The sequence below is a fragment of the Phoenix dactylifera genome, chromosome 8, assembly GCF_009389715.1.
Source record: "Phoenix dactylifera cultivar Barhee BC4 chromosome 8, palm_55x_up_171113_PBpolish2nd_filt_p, whole genome shotgun sequence".
NCBI classification, from domain to species: Eukaryota; Viridiplantae; Streptophyta; class Magnoliopsida; order Arecales; family Arecaceae; genus Phoenix; species Phoenix dactylifera.
Window position 1 is genome coordinate 28788760 of NC_052399.1, and position 19994 is coordinate 28808753.

At 37.9% G+C, this 19994-nt stretch overlaps 1 protein-coding gene across 1 annotated transcript; it reads left to right on the forward strand.

Annotated features, from left to right (window-relative positions):
- The first annotated feature begins 1804 nt into the window (after positions 1-1804).
- LOC103712594 (RRP12-like protein) lies at positions 1805-19231 on the forward strand. The gene is made up of 19 exons (XM_008799160.4): positions 1805-2428; positions 3765-4296; positions 4389-4646; positions 7562-7653; positions 10454-10663; positions 10742-10933; positions 11024-11236; positions 11802-11980; positions 12088-12181; positions 12270-12326; positions 12465-12599; positions 12729-12800; positions 14726-14839; positions 14965-15126; positions 15277-15405; positions 16762-16863; positions 16943-17019; positions 17678-17830; positions 18304-19231. Exons 1-19 carry the CDS (start codon positions 1916-1918, stop codon positions 18869-18871), a joined length of 3852 nt encoding a protein of 1283 aa, XP_008797382.2. The 5' UTR covers positions 1805-1915; the 3' UTR covers positions 18872-19231.
- Positions 19232-19994: the final 763 nt, after the last annotated feature.

Sequence of the window (19994 nt, forward strand, 5' to 3'; positions counted from 1 at the left end):
TCCTCCGACGTCTTCGCTTCGGAGCCCATGCATGGCTCTCCCTCTAGCGTTGTCCCACTTCCGACTTCGAACTTCCTCTCACTCGCAACTGCAAACGGCTTCCCTCTCCCAGTGTCACGAACTTCCCGCTAGCGACGGACCCAGGTGCATGACCTGTCATTGTGCTTCCTCTCGCTCCCAACCCCATTGCTGCATGATCTTCTTCCTCCTGCGAACTCGGCGCTGCATTCCACGTGTCAACCATGCGGTCGATGGCTACCCAAATAGCGGGATCCATCATGCTGCTATTAAGATCAGTGACCCTTTCGTTTTAGATGGTCGTAAGATAATATCTATACTATCCTGTCATCCCTATCAAATCATGCAGCAAACTGGACATATCCAATTTCATTCATGTGTTGAACCATGATTTCTAATAACTTACAAACTAGATTAACAAATGGATTGCTACTGTCGCATGCAACAAAATTGCATACCTTGTTCCTCGCTTCAATCCAACTCATCCCTTCATCTTTGTTGCTCCCCATCCCTCTTTCAATGACCCCTGCGAACTCTTCCATTAACTTCCAGCATCATTTCTTTTCAAGAATGCGATAGAAGTGTTTGATCCCTTTTGCTTTAAAACCACAATCTTTTGAGCAGCATTCTGTGCGTCTTATTCATGTAGTTGTGAGAAAGTCCAATGCCAGGCACCTCGCTTCCACCATTCCAAGTCCAATGCCAGGCACCTCGCTGCCACTAATCGAGGTTGTATCATGGGTGTGTGGACGTATATTTAGTCCCATATCGGTTATTTGTTAGGTAAATCTTGAGTACTTATACATGATCAAGGAACCTAAATAATACCTTCCGGCCAGCCTTTTTGGAACAGGTTCTGGGTTGCTACAAATGGTATCAGAGTGGATCTGCTCCATAACCTATGTGAACTAGGAGACACTGCTGTCTCCAATCAATAAGGAGACGGCATATACTTCTCGAGGCGTCGTATAGCGGAGGTCGTTGTTGATGAGGACCTTGGCATGGATTTTTTTGAAGCTTGGTACGCTATTATTATATTATATTATTATTTTAATACTAATATTTATATTGATTAGAAAAATAAGGTGCATAGAAATAATATATTAAATAATTTCATAACATAAGTATAAAATACAAATTTCTATTTGCATTATAATTATAAAATATATATATCATAAATACTATATATAATACTAATATAATAAAATGATTATATTAAAATATTATTTTTTAACTGAATTGAGGAATATTTTTTCCTCTTCGATCATATAATCCTACTATGATTTAAAAAGTAAATATAATTTAAAATTCTGCCATGTAAGGTCAATATGGTAAAATTAAATACGATGATCTCATCGTCTCAATTCATATTATTTTTGGTCATGGGTTGATCATCTACCACCGAGGTGGTAGCACGGTTGGAACAAGGTTAAGATTCTACTGGAATAGCTCAGGTTCGAAACACATGGGCGTCGATTAAATGCGGGGATCGGATGCCTTCCACCTGATTTGCCCGGTAGAGTTGCCATTTGGTCTGCCGGTACTTAGGTACTGCCGGTGTGACGTACCTACATAAAATTTGTTTGCCCGTATCAAATATTCTCTAGCAAGGATGAGGCCCAGTGGGGGTTGCTACGCGAGTGAGGTTCTCCTCACCTCCCTCTTCATTTTTCCCCAAAAAAAAAAATAAGTAAAATAAAATAAAAAGAAAAAAAAAAGAGGAAAAGGGTTGATCATCTCATATAAATTTATTTTTATCTCTCTCGCTTGCGTCCCGTCTCTCGTAAGTCTCGTCCCGGGTTAAACCATTTCAGTCTCTGCCTCCTTCCGCCGCCTCTCTCTCTTTCCCTTCAAAACCCTAGGCTTGGGGTTTCTTCTCGAAGCTCTCTCACTCGTCATGGAGGGCCTCGAGATGGAGGGCGAGATGCCCTTCCTCCCGGAAGACGAAGCCGCTGGAGAAGATCTCGCCGCCGGCGTCCTCGCCCGGTTCCACAGCTCCATCAGGGACGACCACCAGCACCTCTGCGCCGCCGTCGGCACCATGGTCCAGGCGCTGAAGGATCAGGGCATTCCCCTCACGCCCGTTGCCTACTTCGGCGCCACCGCCTCGTCCCTCGACCGCCTCTCCCGTGACTTCGCCTCCGGCTCCGACCCCGTCGCCACCGCGCTGCTCTCCTTCCTCTCCATGGCTCTCCCCAGTGTTCCTCCCGCTGTCCTGAGGAGCAAAGGAGCCTCGGTTTCCGATACCCTGGTTCGGATTCTAGGGTTTGGGTCGCTGCCGGAGGGTGGTGTGAAGGCTGGGTTGAAGTGCGTCTCTCATCTCCTCGTGGTCGGAGACAAGGGGAACTGGACGAGCATTTCCACTCTCTATGGAGTGCTTATTGGGTTTGTCACGGATCACCGGCCGAAGGTACTTTGAAAACTTTATTGCTTTTTGATTTTCGAGTTGTGTATTTCTTTCTGATCCTACGATTGTTGCATTGAAAACCTCTTCTTTTCTCCACTCTTTTATGCTTGTTTGATTTTTTGCGGTTTCCATGCATTAAAAAGTTTTTTTTTAAATATTTTATGTTGTCCTATTGTAGTGTACAAAACAACAAATTTATCAAGCTTTATTTGCCTATGATGAGAAATCTGATATTTCTTAAAAAGTGTCAAAACAATACGCAAGCCATGTGTTAGTTTCATGAATTCATTTTGAGATGTAATAAGTTGGAATATTGAGAATTTTTGTGAATTTAGCTGCGTAAGACTGTCATCAACATCTAGCTTATTCACTCCTACTCGATAATTTATTGAAAAATTGCATTGTACATGATGTTTGTGGTCTTTGTGGGCACTAGGAGTAGAGTTGATGTTGGTTTAACAAATTTCCTACATGTTTTAAATGTCTCTTATTTGGTTTTGCATGACAAACTTTGTCACAAGCCAAGGACTTGTTTGGTTTGTGGGAGGAGGGGGGAGAGTTGGATCAATGGAAAAATGGAGAGATGCTTCATGTTTGGTTGGAGTTTTTAAAGAAGAGAAATGAGAATGTAACTTTTTCATGGGAATAAGATTTCCATATTTCATGGGAAAGAAGAACCCATATGGGACATAGGAAAGTCCAATTTCCACTGGTTGGGAACTAGGGCAATTTTTTTCCAAAAGTGCCCAGATAGAATGGTGTAAAATATTTCTCTTGATTGAGGATTTCACATGTATTTAACCAAACATAAGCCACTCTGAAATGTGCCACCCAACCAAACATGCAAAAATCACTTTTCCAGGCATCAACTTTTCCCAAACAACATTCTGATAAGAGAAAATTCTTCCCGCAACCCAAATGAGTCCCAAATTGTATCAAGAATTACATACTTGTGCGCTCATATCTGTAAGCAATAGCATGTTGGGTCTTTGGATTATGTGATTGACAGATAGAGGATTCTTTTTACCTGTTAGCCTTTTGATCTTTCTTGTTTTATTCTTCTGTAAATTTAACAGGGAAATTAAATGATTGTATCATTTTTATTTTGATTACTTGGCCTTATTGTGCGTCTTATTATTTTCTTTCTGCTTGCTACTAATAAGCTTTTTTAAGATCATTTTATTCTCATCGTTTTCTGTTGGGTGGATGATGCAAATCACTTATTCTTCAAAAAGGCTACTTGCACAAAGTTAATATCAGAAGGTTGTCACTGGGGGTACTTTATTAACTTTTAAGGGCACAGTGTAACATGGGTAAATGTTAAATGGATGAACTGCAGGTCAGAAAGCAGTCTCATGTATGTCTGCGGGATGTACTTCAAAGGTTCCAGGGGCTGTCAGTTCTGGTGTCAGCAAGTGAAAGAATCACAGCCATTTTTGAGAGGTTTCTTCTGCTTGCTGGTGGATCTAATCCTACGAGTTCAGCTGCAGAGAGAGAAAGGCCCAGGGGAGCTATGGAGGTCCTATATATTTTGAATGCTTTGAAGGACTGTATCCCTCTAATGTCAATGAAGTCTACAAATGTTATTCTAAAATACTGCAAACCATTGTTGGATCTGCGGCAGTCAGTTGTTACAAGTAGTATATTGGAGATTTTACACTCTCTCTGCGGCAGTCCAACTTCAGAGGTTGCTCCTGAAGTGTTGCTAGATCTGCTGTGTTCATTAGCATTATCCATTACTGATAAGGAAAAATCAGCAGATGGGATGGCATCAGCAGCACGCTTGCTCAATGTTGGTATAAAGAAGGTTCACCAGCTAAACAGGCAAATATGCATCGTGAAGCTTCCTATCACATTTAATGCCCTTGGAGGTTGGTTTAGCTTTCAGCAGTTCGTTTTTTTGGATTTAGACTAGATTATTTGGTAAATAAAACGATCAATTTGTTATTCTATCACCTGACAGAGATCTTAGCCAGTGAGTATGAGGAAGCCATATTTGCTGCTACAGAAGCTTTAAAGGGTTTGATAGGCTATTGCCTTGATGAAAACCTGGTCCAGCAGGGTGTTGATCAAATCAAGACTAGTGATGGAGGGACAAGAAAATCTGGACCAACAATCATTGAAAAGATTTGTGCCATCATTGAAGGCTTCCTTGGTTATCGCTATAATGCAGTCTGGGACATGTCTTTTCAAGTTCTTTCAACAGCCTTTGATCAATTAGGTACCCTTTTTAATTGGTATTTTCTTCTACATGCAAGCCTTCAATAAATGTAGCTGCTAAATTAACTAAATTAGTGAGAACTCATAATACTTATGTCCTTTGTCATTTAATAGAAAGTAGATGCATGCCTTGTCTAGAATCTGACATAATTTTTGCTATGAATAATTGACTAAGCTATTGCTAGTGATGGCTTCAGATGCACTTGAAACGGAGTTCCAATTTAGTCACCTTAGATCAAGTAACTAATAACATCTATTTCTATATATGCGTCAGAATATTAACTTTTGCTATCAAAATTCATCTAATTAAATTTTGGGTCAGCTTCAACCTTTTTCACCATTTCCATCTTTATGTACAGCTAGTTGTCTATGAATGCATATTACATGCATTTATCACATTTCTGAATTTGCAAGTAAAATCAAAAACAGGTGTAAAACCTATCACGAAAATTACACTTTATGCACATTAGTGGAGAGCAATACAAGTTACTTCAAAATAAATAGACTATGTTGCTTGAGAAACATCAATGTACTTATGAAATTGCACACCGTGAGCTTGAACAAGTTTGAGTAGGCCTGCTCTTAGATCAGTAAGTTTTAAAAATCATACTTACAGGATGGTTCATATTGGTTGAGACTCTAAACAGCCAAATTTTGCTCCATCCGGCCATGAGAATTATTCTTTGATTTGACCTGGATTTTTTCCTTATGGTCCAACTAGTTTCATCAATTATAGCTGGTGATTATTAAAGGTTTTAAGTGATCTTAATTTTTATTTTTAACTAACATGATTAGATGAATAAGGGAGATGAAACAAGCTAAAAGAGGGGAGGGGGGGGGGGATAAATTTATCATATCAACTGAATGAATTAATATTGCATCGTTTAGTTTTAACTTAATTTTTATTTTTTGTACATGCATGTATTTACTTATTCATGCATGCATATGGTAACCACATGCAATGTTGCACACAGACACACATCTATCTATACTAAAATAACAGTTTTGAATTTGGAGAATATTTCCTTCTGATTTTATCCACCATTTTTTCTACCAAATATACCCTTACACTCTTCTTATAATACATAACTAATTGCTAGTTAAATGATCCATGGCATTCAATTAAAAAAAGGGAATACTGAAATCCTAGCTGTTAAAAAGGGGAAAAAATAATTGTACCCTAATCGCTATTTTTAGGGAGGCAAGTTTCTTGAGCTCTCTTCCTCTTTGATCCAAACCTAGGTCTATGCTAATTCATTTGTTTTTAAGGGTGACAACACAAGGAAAAAAATAGAGATTCCCCTATTATTTTTAAATTTTTTATAATAATTTAAAACTTTATACTTATTTTGTTTAGGATGTTCATTGCATGTGTCTGGTTGCTAGGATATTAAAGTAAAACTTTAGATTGGTACTTTTTGAATCATATATTTTTTCTAACATATTTTTCTTCTTTGCCCCTTAGGAAAAATGCTTGGTGCATGAGAGTCCATAAAGCTGATCCCAATTAGTTGTGCCCAGGCTGGATTATTATATCTAGGGTATCATTATGAACAGATGCAATTTTGAAATGCATGATTGAATTTTTATAAAATTTGTCTTAAAACTATTATATCTTATAATATATGTTGGCAAAATATTCCATGTTAGTGTTGTACTTGAGTTATATATAATATATTGAAAAAAGTACTTGGGTTGTATGCAAAATGGTAGTGCCAAGATGGTTAGGCAAACACCTCAGTAGCTGCATAGAACATTGAAGTCGAGGTGGATACCTACTAGATTTACATTTGTCTGGGTAGGTTGCAGGCCTAGATGGTCTGTACCTTACTACCTTGGTAGTGAAGCATGAAATCTCTCTAAGAGTGTTGGTGGCCTTTTCATGTGCACCAGGGTAAACTGCTTGAGCACTTTCTCAATGCCCATGATAACACCGAGCATAAGTGGTGGGTCCTCTCAAAGCACTTAGGCTAATTTTTGGAGAGGACCCTTTCCAAGCTGGTTTGCCATCTGTTTCTCTGTCACAATTGTAGGTACAATACTTGGTACAAGTATTTGAAGCCTTGTTTCAGTAGATTTGGTTAACATTTTGTGGGGTAAAATCAGTAACTTTTTTTATATCTCAATATTGTTTTTTAAATTAATTTCCATGGCGGGTGATTTGATTAACCTTGTCTGTATATGGAGGGGGGAAGACTTTTCTTGTTTTAGAGATTGATCCAGTCGTTAAATTCCCCTGTGGACTCCAAAATATTCATTCAAGTTATCCTCATTATATTCTGTTTCCCACCTTTTTCCTTTATCAACTTTAATTTTGCAATGGCCAATCAATTAGGATCCCTATCCTGTAATAGAAAATTACAGTTTGGTATCAAAGAAAGCTCCTTCATTGTTTTCAGTTTTCACAAAGAAAGCTCCTTCATCGTTTTCAGTTTTCACAAAGAAAGCTCCTTCATCGTTTTCAGTGTTCGTGATACTAAACTCATGGCTCTATAGGATGCGGAGTCCTCTAGAATCAATTTTGTATGATCTCTTTTCACTAACCATGAAGAGATCTGTTTTTCTTTTTCTTCCTCTTTGTTTCTCATTTATTTATCTTTGTAACACGAGCCGTGTGAAAAAGCATGCATGTTGAAGATTTTTTTAAAAAAGGGTCTTGATCATTACCAAGATCCCATGTACCACAACATTTTGGCACTTGTGAATAAGGATTGGAAAAATCTCCTCATCCCACCATCTTCACCCATGAGGCAAAGAAAGATGCTTCCTTATACCGAATATCTTGATCACTGTTGTTTAGCAATTCAAGATTTTCACTAGGCTTTGTGGTTCATTAAAAATGATTTCATTCTAGAACTTCTTTAGAATGCTGCTCTACGTATTTTTGACCTATCATTCTTAATGGGGAACATTCAGGGGAATCTTCATATTATCTGATGGCTGGAGCAGTTAGGAGCCTTGCAGATGTACAGAAGTTGTCGGACGAAGACTTTCCTTACAGAAAGCAGGTAGTTTTTTTTTCCATCCATTGCATTTGCTAATGTCCATTGTTTCTTTCTTCTTTCTCGTTGTTTTGGAGAAACATCCTTTCTTTCTTCTCAAAATTGAGGTGTTACACCATAAAAATTTTTGATGTTTATTTTGTCTCTTTAATTCCAAAACTATATAAATTTCGGTTAGTCAAATTTCAATATGAGTTGTAGCTATGCAAGGTGGCAAAAAAACTAATAGTTCAATATTCTTAGATTTTATTTGTATCGATATAATTATGCTCATACATGACATAGATGTAAGGGAGATCAAATCTAGACGGCTTTGTGAAAAAGTTGGAGGATAATTTTGAAATTTGCTATTCCTAGTTTGGAGTTTGAACCTACTTATAACTTAAAAAAAGGTTGCTGATGCCTTGCAAAGACGTTAGGGAAGATGAAAGTAGTCTTACTTTTATAAGCAACTTCACCTGTTATGCAAGGATTAATGCTGTAAAAAATTCTTCATTCGCAGATTTTAGTTTCCAAATTGTACACATAATGAAGTAAGCTGACAAGGGTATGCAATCTTATCCTCTTGACCTACAATGTTGGTGCATTGGATGGGTAGATTTTTGTTGACATCCTATTACGTCCACTACTAGGTGGTTTCGTACTGAGTGTTAGCATTGAAAGTGCAAAACTTGGAACCGAAAAAAAAAGAAGAAAGCATACATGTGCCTGCACAAACTTCTATTATGTATATGCGTATATAGTGAGAAACAAGATCCACAATCTTGGTACTGGATACCATATTGGTACCTTATTGGTTCAGTATGGTATGGTATGCATTTGTACTAAAATAGCTTTTTAAACATTTTTCTCAATTTTTATCTTGATACGCCTTGGTATAGGTTGGTACGCACCTCAGTATATCTCGATATGAGACGGTACAGATCCTGTACCGTCCCAAACTTGAGCTTCGTACCGGTTCTCTCTCTGTATGGTACGGTATGTCCCATACCGAGTGCTCGGGGCGGTACATTAGACCATAGCGAGGAAAAAATGTGGCTACATTTGACTTGAGGGCAAAGTTGGTTGTAACAAAGATCCAATTTGAAGTCTCCCTGTTGTAGACAATGGTCTTTAGTGTCTAGCACTAAAATGCTTCAAAACTAAAATTGAAATCATATATTTTGGAAATTGCTTGTTTAAGCATCTGTCTCAAGATGGACAGTATTGATAGCACAATATAATGTTTTGATTTAGCTTATGGATTAGAAGCATCCAAATAATAATTCAATTTAATGTATGTGCCTAGATCTAGATCAAATGGTATGTAATATTAATTTATATAGCCTACTAGATATATTAACATGTTAGCTTTATTAGTTCCATCTATTTTGGGATAACTTGGATGCACAAGAGATCTTTGAAATATACGACATTTAGTTTGTTAAGCATTTTAGATGCGATAGATCATCTTCAATGGTGTGGGTATCTTCAATGCGATAGATCCCCCCCCCCCCCCCCCCCACCAAAAAAAAAAAAAAAACACACACACACACACACAACAACAACAACAACAACAAAAAAGAAAAACAAAAAAAGGAACCCCCAAAATACAGGCAGATATATTCAAAGACAGGTTATTCATTTGCAATGACAGTTTATGATGTTTTGTTATACAATAAAGCAATTCTGATGAGGGTGATTGTCTACTTAGACCTTGTGAGAGCAGATATGAGGGTGCTGCAACTACAATTGGAAGATTGCGAAGAGCAAAATCGAAATAACGGTTCAAGTAGTTGGAAAATCATAATGGGTTATGTTTCAGGTGGACATAATACTTGGGTCCATATGCTGAAAATTTTATTGAGTGAATGCTTAGGTCACTTGGCGATTCTGCCATGCAGTTAGAGTGAATTTGGCAAAGTGGTGCATGCTGCTTAATTCAAGGCGGTAAAGCACTTGTATGTTGATAATCTGCTTGGAGGTGTTTGCTGGCTTGGAATTGTGGTCCAGATATAGCCCATTAGATCACATCTGTAAATAGCTTAAAGTCTGATTAGTCATTATTTATCGTCTCTCATCATGAATTTTTGTCACCCTGAGCCTGCTTTTCCATGCCTGTTGCTGTGGGTATATATTTTTGCATTCTGGTTGCTCACCCATGTTCCTAGACTTGGCACCATCTTTAAAAAGGCTACCCATTCAGTTAGCAGAGATGGAAGATGGCCATGTCATCTTAAGAGTATGGTTAAAATATGTTGTAGTGGATTGTTTGAAAGCTTCCATTGCCATTGCTTGATCAATTCTTTCTACTCATGATGCTTCTTTAGTCCTCTACTCTCAGCTTTACCAGCTCCTACTTTGTGGTCAAACTCATTCAAGGCTGTTGGTCTGCAAGAGTAATTCTTGCTTTGCACCCCTTCAGTATCGTATCTTAAGTTAGAATATAATTTGGGGTGCTAGCTGATGCAGATCTGGGGTATATTAGATCTGCAATCAAATCTGCCGAATTGAGATATTTTTATTATTATTCATTAATCTGATCTCATGAAAATAACCTGGAATCTGGAAAATAGCACTATAACTTTGAAGAAACTATGAGAAGAGGGTGAAGGTAAATGCATTGAGAGTTAAGTTGGCATCTGCTGGGCCCATAATTGTTTGCATATCTGTAGAAGTTCAATGGAAAATATTTGCTCTTACATATAATGCTCATCAATTCCTTTAATATTGTATGATTAGATGTGACTTTAAAAATATACTTAAGATGTCAAAAGCAGATGACTGTCTTGTTTCTGTGTTGTGGGCTTACTTTGTCAACCTGCAGCTTCACAAATGTGTTGGCTCAGCCCTTGGTGCCTTGGGACCCGATGCATTTTTATGCCTTTTGCCTCTCAATCTGGATGCTGAAGATATATCTGATGCTAATGTTTGGTTGCTTCCTTTATTGAAGCATTACATAGTTGGTGCCCATTTAGGATATTTTACAGAAAAGATTTTGGAAATTGTCAGAAGACTACAGCAGAAATCCCTGAAGGTACTAATCTTCTCATGTAATAAGTTGATGCCTTTCTTCTAGGTAGTCCTATAATAATGAAAATTTGTTATGCCACAGCTTGAAAAGGAGGGACGGGTTTATTCAGCTAGGAGTGCAGAAGGCCTTGTATATTCACTGTGGTCTTTGTTGCCTGCCTTTTGCAACTTTCCTGTTGATACTAGCAGTAGCTTTAAAATTCTTCAGAAAGTGTTATGTCGTGCACTTCGTCAAGAGCCTAGTCTGCGTGGCATAATATGTTCCAGCCTGCAGGTCTCATGTTCGTGATCCAGATTCGAATATTTAATAGCATAAAATGTGTCTTCTTATCTTGTTTCTTTCTCTGTTTATTTGCGTGTGTAGATTCTGATTCAACAGAACAAGGACATACTATCTGGAAACTCTGTCGTGTCTGATGATGAGATAAGCAAACCTGAAAGAAAAGCAAGAGATCACTATACACTTGATGCAGCGGACAAAAATTTGATGGCAATACGGTCATTTTCTTTAGAGTTTTTCTCAGTTTTATCTGAAGTCTTCTTGACATCTTCAAAAGAAAGTGGTGGATGCTTGCAGGTACATTGTTTTCTTACTTTCCCAATTAACATATATGAGATCTCTTATTTGGCATTGAGTGCAATTGAGCTGCTCGCTTTGTTTCTCAGTATAATATATGGGTATCCATCTGTTGATAGCATCATCAGAATTTGATGTATCCTGTTTTTCCATTCAAAATTTTACAGATCTCATGTGCTTTTAGATCTGAATGTTAGAAACTGGTCATATGAATGGGCCATATGGATTTATCCTGGTATATATCACCCATATCTAACTTTCCAGGTTTGGGTAGACCACAGTGTAGATCAATACAAGATATTCAAGACTATAGTATTGTATGAGAGGTTGCTTTTTTTACTAGCTGGTAATTAGTTTATATTCCATCATTTAAGCGTGGCCATTTTTTTACTTTCCTGAAGCTGTAAACATAGCTTGGGAACTCTCCAACTGCAGCTTCTTTAGAAATAGGACTTTCGTGCCATCCAGTCTTAAAAGTAGTATATGTCATATTTGTGCCCCTGTTTGTTGTGCTTTTGGTATGTTAACTTTCAGAAAGTGAATATTGTGTTCCCCTACCTTCCAGTGTGCGATCCACGAGTTTGCTTCCATATCAGATGAAAAGGTAGTCAAGAAATTCTTCATGACTACTATGCATAAGCTGTTGAAGGTGACTCAGGAAGTGATTAAAATGAAGCAAGATAACAATTCTAACTCAATGCAAATTGACAATTCATCTGACGAAGTGTCACTCTCACATTCAAGGTATTGACTTACTATGTTTATTTTTAGAAGTTTGCTCGAAACTAGTTCATCAAAACCTTAATTGGATTTGTGCAATATTTGATGCTGCACCTTTCATCTGATTGCAGGGCCCTCTTATTGGACTTGGCAGCTGCACTTCTGCCAGGTCTGGGTAAGCAAGAGATTGGTTTATTTTTCACTGCTATCAAGCCTGCGTTCCAGGTGCTTCAATGTTTGAATACTAGTTTACTTGTTTGATCTCCAGATTATATGCTTGTAATGACATTGAGTAAGATTTGATAAATTCCAGGATGAAGAAGGGTTAATCCAAAAAAAAGCATATAAAATTCTTTCAATCATGCTCAAGGTTTGATTTTGTTCTCAATATCTGAAATAATAAGCATTTTCCAAAACTTGCGAAGATATCATTAGTTATGTTTGATTTGTGATTGCTAAAAAAAAACTAATTATATCTATTGATATTCATGTCAATGTGTGTGGTCAGGAATGTGAAGGATTTCTTTCAAGTAATCTGGATGAACTACTTGGGTTGATGATAGCGGCATTGCCTTCTTGTCATTGTTCAGCTAAACGCCACAGACTTGAGAGTTTATATTTTTTGATTGTCCGTATTTCAAAGGTTGGTGATGATAATATTTTTGTTTTGATCATTCTGAATTTAAATGCATGTTGATAATTATAGATTCATCATCTTGGAATTCATTTGACTAAAAAAGTACTGGAAACTGAAAAATTACTTTGTTTGCAGGATCCATCAGAACAAAAGAAGAGGGACATTATCAGCTCCTTCCTCACTGAAATTTTACTTGCTTTAAAAGAGGTATTAATAAATCCCCTTACAGGAAACTTATCCTCATCTTGTCATCATCATCATCATCATTTTTATGGCTGATTCCTGTTTACAGTATCTACATATATATATAGAAGTCCAACTGGTTTGTTCTACAATTGGCTGAATGCACTGGCACATACTCATTACTTACAAAGTCCTCTTAAGAACAGTGGGGAGGTTTCTAGATTGTCAAAAGTCATTCCTCTGTTTATTTTGATTTAGCATCTGCCTAATACCACTGTTTATGTAAGAGTTATCCGTGCATCAAATGTAGGACAACTACATGCTTGACAAACAGTTGCTAGTTCTTACTTTAAACAGTAAGAGCTGCATGAGGATCTTAACTCCTTAAATATATTAAACCATGCTACTGTATATTGCATACTTGCGGGTGCCTTGTTGATCTTATAGAATGATCGTTTGCTTAAGAGCATGCACAATATTGAGAGGAAGGCATAGGAGGGTACAGAAATATTACCTTGTTAGACTATAGGTATTTGGAAATTTTGTAGGGATTTTTCTATTTTTAGAAGATGCATCTTCTCATTATTCTCTTAATGTTACAATTTGGATGTTTGATTCCACCCTTCTTTGAAAGCTTCATCGATGGTCACTTGACCAGATGCTGTTCTCTCCTTTTCTGATGCTTTCTGGGATCGAGTTTGTATTGGTGAGCACGCAATTTTGCAAGTAGTTCGATGCATATAATATATTCTACAGAAACACAATAGTTAAATTGAAAACAAATTTTGAAGCTCTTATTAGCATTGCAGCTGGGATATATTCAATTCCATGGGAACCTTATTGGACTTTTTTGGGGTAGCTTGGTGATTTATCCTTGCAGTGGAATTTTAAGAAACAGCTTACTAGTTTGAGAATGAGAAGGGGAGTATACTCCCTTGCTAGCCATATAAAGTCTGGATTCTAAATTTGTACTGAAGTATGGGTGTTATTAGGTTCTTAAGGTAAAATCATAGCTCATAGTGTTTAATACACTGAAGACTCTCCTCTGAAACTTAAACCTGCATTTGATGTTGTATGGGTGGAGCTGGCTAGTGGGAAATTCTTGTGCTAGGTAATTGATCTTTTTCAGAAAATGGAGGCAATGTTCATGGTTTTGTTTGCTGGCTTGACGTCTATTTGCATATTGGTCAATAGCTGGGTTTGCCAGGATGCTTTCTTTCTTCTATTTCCTGGGCTTAATAGGCCCCATTTGGTGCTTACCGGTACCGAGGATTGCTAAATGGAGTTGGTGCTGTGGCTTTGTTGCCACGGCTTGCAATTGCCCATCGCTTAAGCAATTGTTGGTTACTGTAGGGTCTTGCCTGCTGGGTTTCTTGTTTGCTTTCTATGAGTGCATGACTGTTTCTTGCCGTGACCTGATTTCTTCCCTGCAGCTGCTGGACCTGCTTACTTGCTGCGGGTTTGGTTAGCCTTTCTCTGATCTTCTTTATTTTATTTTCCAGTTCTTGCTGGCCAGACTAATAATGTGATAGTGCACCTTCCACCTTAAGTAAATTTATTTAGGCTGTATGGGTGTATGGATAGTTCAGAAGGTTATAAATGTTTTGAGGTTTATGTTGAGCAAATAGAGATGCTGACTTCGTAGCCACCTGTTAGGCAATGTATCTTCACACAAGCTCATGCATAAACTTCCCGTGAAAATTTGGATCCAATCATGTACCTGCAGTAAGTATAATGCATAGTGTGTGCATGCACACATGTACTCTCTGAATTTTCTGTTTGCATGTACATCTCTTTTCTAATGTTACATATTCCTTTTTTATTGTTAGGTTACATGTCTGAGTTGTCGTTGACCATTCCTTATGGATGATATGAATGTGTATGCTCATTTTTTGCGCAAAATGGGTAGATGCTTTGCATACATAGTTGATTGTGGATTCTCTATGCAGGCTAACAGAAAAACAAGAAATAGGGCATATGACTTGCTTGTTGAAATTGGCCATGCATGCGGAGATGAGGACAAAGGCGGGCAGGAAGAAAATCTACTACAATTTTTTAACATGGTACTGTCAATCATTTGCCTTTTCCTTGAATAATGTGTCCATTGGGGAGAACACAGATTTATCAAGCAGGGAAAGTGTTAATGCTAATTATGTTATGCTGGTAATTTCTCCCTCTATGGACTCAGATTGCTGGAGGTCTTGCTGGTGAAACACCACATATGATCAGTGCTACAGTAAAAGGGTTGGCACGCTTGGCGTATGAGTTCTCAGATCTCATCACTGCATCTTACAATTTGCTCCCATCTGCTTTTCTCCTCCTGCAAAGAAAGAATCGTGAGATAATCAAAGTACCTTTCTTTTCCCACATGAGTTTTGAGTACTCAATAGAAATCTGACTATTTTCTGATGATTATTTCTGGTTTTAACCACATACCGTTTCCCCCTTCTTTTCTTCTCTAGTAGTTGGCTGAGCTCAATATCTGTTATACTTGCTGCAGGCTAATTTAGGTCTCATAAAGGTACTGGTTGCCAAATCTAAAGTGGACAGGTTGCAAATGCACTTGAGGGAGATGGTTGAAGGACTATTGAAGTGGGAAGATGACACCAAGACTCATTTTAAAGCCAAGGTATCTCTCTGTAGACATGTCTGGATATCAGTTTTGTAAATGACTGCTGAAGTCATGAATACTGATCACATACACACGGTCCTTATCTGAAGTCATGATTTTTCATTTGGCTTCATTTTGGATCAGCATGCCTGAGCCAAGTAACTATGCTGAACCAATGTTGGAGAACTTGTGACTCAGACTTTACTCACCCTCTAGTACTTTTTTGACTCAGGCGAGTCAGCTCGGTGACTCACATATACATACATACACATGCATATACATACATATATGTTAAACTCCTACAAATAACTAAAAAATATATTTGATTGATCTAAACGTTCACAATTAATTTGAATTTAATTTAATCTAGTACTCTAAGAATGAGGATGAATTTATTGATATTATAGATTCAATAGTGATATTTATGTGCAAAACCAAATGAATAGCATTACCAAAATGGTCATCCAAGATTCCCAGTTAGAATAAATCATGTCCATGTTATTTAGTCTAGGAAATATACTAACTTCAAATTAACACAACAAAGAAAACATTGAAGTCTTCAACTTCTTGCTTATCACTTGTCATTTAAGTAGCCTTTTAGAACACAAAAAATCAATCATTTCTAGCCGTGTTGGCAGATGAATAGGATCTCATTTTCACCACTTTCTTGACCCTCAACTCTTACAACCATGTCTCCGTGCCTCCTTGCTCTTGTTTGTCATCTACATTGTTGTCATCCTTTAACTCAGCAATGACTCGGAGTGACTTGACAATGATTTGGTCTAACTTGGTGACAACTCTATCTAACTTGGCCGAGTTAAGGTCTTGTGGTAACAATAATTAAGAACACGATGGCAGTTTATTTTTTCTTGATTCATCAATTCAACCGAGTTATCAACACTTGGCTAGGTTTGTTCATTTCTTAATATCAGCCCAGTTGTCTGGACTTTTGACTTGGTAACCTTAGTATTTGACTCGACTCGGCTGAGTCATAGGTTGACTCGCCGAGTTTTCCAACCTTGTGCTGAACTGATTTACTGGTTGATTTTAAATTTCATATATTCCTATTCCTTTTCGAGCAAAATCCCTTTTGACAATTTTATGAGTGAACTACTTGAGCTAATCAATTGAAACATTAATGCCACTTGATGGATTCATGTGCCATGGAGACATCAAGATATTCTATTTTTTCAATGGGTTATAATCAGTTGTCTGTTCCTTGCATTTTATGTTAGTTATTATGCTATTTTTTTCTGTGATGTTGATTGCACATTGCCGAAGGATTACATTATTAACCTCCTCTGAAGAAAGAGAAAAATGGGGAAATCAACAACTTAGCATGTCATAACACTCACTTCTGTTTCATGTTGTCAGGTTAAGTTACTCATTGAAATGCTGGTGAGAAAATGTGGTTTAGATGCTGTTAAGGCAGTGATGCCTGAGGAACATATGAAATTGCTGGCCAACATTAGGAAGGTAAAATTTCTTGGGCTTAATGATGCTCCTATTCTGATTATTGCAGTACACTTCCCTTAATTTTTAATATAAATGACAGACTAGGGAGCGGAAAGAACGAAAAGCCAGATCTGAAGCAGATTCAGAATCACTTCATTCAAGAACGACTATGTCCAGGTAGGATCTCTCATATAGCAGCTTTTAATTGCAGGTGTCAAGGTTTGCCGTACTGGTCGATACCGTACCGTACCGGACATACTGTATCAGTACTGAACCAATACATGGTACTTTATGTACTGATGCTTTATATGTTGAACCTTACCGTACCGTACCATACTGCGTACCGACATTATAATAGAATGGTACCAGTATGGGGTTCGGTACTGAGACGGTGAACCTTGGCAGTTATACTTTGTGATGATATATACTAACAAAATCGACCAGACAATCCTCACCCTTACAAAAGACAGCTAACAGAAAATTAAGACCTTCAATAAAAAATGACCATGGACTAAAATGTCATTCTTGAACAAGGTAGAAACAAAGTTACCTGTTAATTTTATATTTGAAGTTGGCAAGGAAAAATTATAGCAATCCTACTTTCATTGGATGCTAGAAATTTAAGCATATGTTACCAAGTTTATATCCAGTAACATTTTAAAAGTGGGTCCAGTGTGAATGGGGCAACCATATTTTCATATCGTGCATTTGGAATGGTAACCACCCTCACTGTGATCCCATGTCATATTTTTGTTTGTCATATGATGCTACTATTCCATAACAGATGCTTTACTAATGTATGGATATGTTTGCTTAATTGTTTTCCTGTTTTCAGGCAAAGTAGATGGAACCATACTCGTATTTTCTCTGATTTTGGAGATGAGAATGGGGACGATGATAGTGATGCAGAACTTGGGGTAGCCAGTGCTTTTTGTGACCGACGGACCAAGGCTTTCTCTCTTCAAGGCTCAAAAGCCGCTTCTTTGAGGTAAAGAACTTTCTTCATCTTTTATTCTTTTAAAAAAGAACGCTATAGATTAAACTTGTGCCACGCAAGGGAGAGATCGTTGGACCTGCATCCTAAGTTTTATTAGGGGAAATGCTTTATCTCCTGTAAAACCTCCATGGAGAGACTGCAACTCACAGTTTTTATGAACTGCCAAGGGCAAAATTTGGCAATTCAGCCCCAACCTGACAACTGAACCCCGAGAGACACTAAAAACTGGGTTTGGACCCCTTCAATGGAGGTTGTTGGGGAAACATAGCAACACTGTTTTATTTAGTATGAGGCAGAATTTGTTTGTTGAATGTGTGTAGTCGGTGATATGCAAATCGACCATACTGTTATGAGTACTTGTATGCAACTTCAAGAGTACAGAGTTGGATTTGCACAATTTAATGGAAAACAAATCATTATCACTATTGACACTGTTTTATCATGGTCAATTGGTTTCTGTATAGGTCAAGCCAAATGCGTCAAGCAACTAAGAGCTTGCCAGAAGATTTGTTTGACCATTTAGAGGCTGATCCACTTGACTTGTTAGATCGACAAAAGACTAGATCAGCCCTCCAGTCATCAACACATCTCAAAAGGAAACAAGCATCTTATGACGAGCCAGAGATAGACCCTGATGGCCGTCTTATTGTTCATGAGGATGGTTGCAGACCTAAAAAGGAGAAGAGCCTTCCTTCAGATCATGACACGGATACAAGAAGCTATATTGGCAGCCGTTCAATGGTAAGTTCTTCAACAAGAATGCAGAAGAAGCGTCGGAAAACAACAGACACCGGGCGGGCTTACACGGGCCGTGAGTATACCAATAAGAAGGCTGGTGGGGATGTCAAGAAAAAGGATAAACTTGAACCATATGCATATTGGCCTCTTGATAGAAAGCTGCTTAACCGTAGGGCAGAGCGCAAGGCAGCCGCTCGCAAGGGTATGGCAAGTGTTATGAAGTTCACAAAGAAACTAGAAGGGAAGAGTGCTTCTGGTATACTTTCTCGCAAGGCAATGAAGCTCAAAAAGTAACAAAATAAGGGAGGCAATAGCAGGTGAGGTGTGAATACTCATGGCAAATAGGATGAAGCCTTGCTTGTGCTGAGGTGTGCTTGAGGAGGCGAGTTTATGGTCAATGACCTACAATACTCAAACTTCGATTGTTGTATCTTTGTTCAACTTAGCACGGAAAGAGTTGTTCATGGAAAAATTGCATGGGCAACGTGAGTTCTGGAGATAAGTTGAGGTTGTATTTTTTTTAAAACTCATTTCTTTTTTTTTCTTTGCATTTTTATAGTTTTGAACAGTGTATCATGACCTTTAAGTTATTTATATCTCGGAGAAGGATCATTCATTGTTTTTATTGGTAATATGATGCTATTTTGGATTTTAGTAAAAGATCCTGGAAAAAAAATTACTGCTTTGCTATGCCTTTTCAGTTTGGGGAAAAAAACAGGGGGAGGGGTGGAATTCAACTGGCTTTTGATTGGATCTTTGAGTGGAACTTCAATCCATTTTGAGCCGTTTGAGGCGGAAACGGTTGTTGAGCTATGTAAAGGTCTCTTTTCCCCAGATTATTATGTTAATGTTAAGCAACAGTTATTATAAAGTTTTTTTCTTTTCTTTTTTATTTTTTCGGGCCTTTGGGTAAAAGACCGAAAAGATGTTAAGCAATCGAAGATGGAGGCTGAATATTCCGAAAAGACCGAAAGTACTGAGCTTGCTGTCCCACAGATCCAGGGAAGCAAACCACATCGATTTGGAATCGGCAGCAAAACATGGAAACCAGATGGATCAGTGATTTAACCCAAGGCGATTTCTTTCCAGTAATGTACTCTGTTGAATCTAATTAAGATTTCATGATGACTTTTATTATCTTCCTGACTGGTGCTATGGAGGACAACCATGATATGAGATGTGGGATTTCTTCATTCCAATTTCACATGCATATCCAATTTGGAAGAATACTGTGGCGATCGGTTGGAGTACGGCAGACTTGGTGAGATCTTGAAGCATATTCACTTGAGTTTTTTAAATCTTAGGGTAAGCTTCCGAAATTACCAATTACAAAGACCTTCTGAAAGCCAAAGTTAAAGATCAAGCTTGCACCCAGAGGCAGAGATTTGCTGCAGATATTCTTATCAAACGTTGGCTG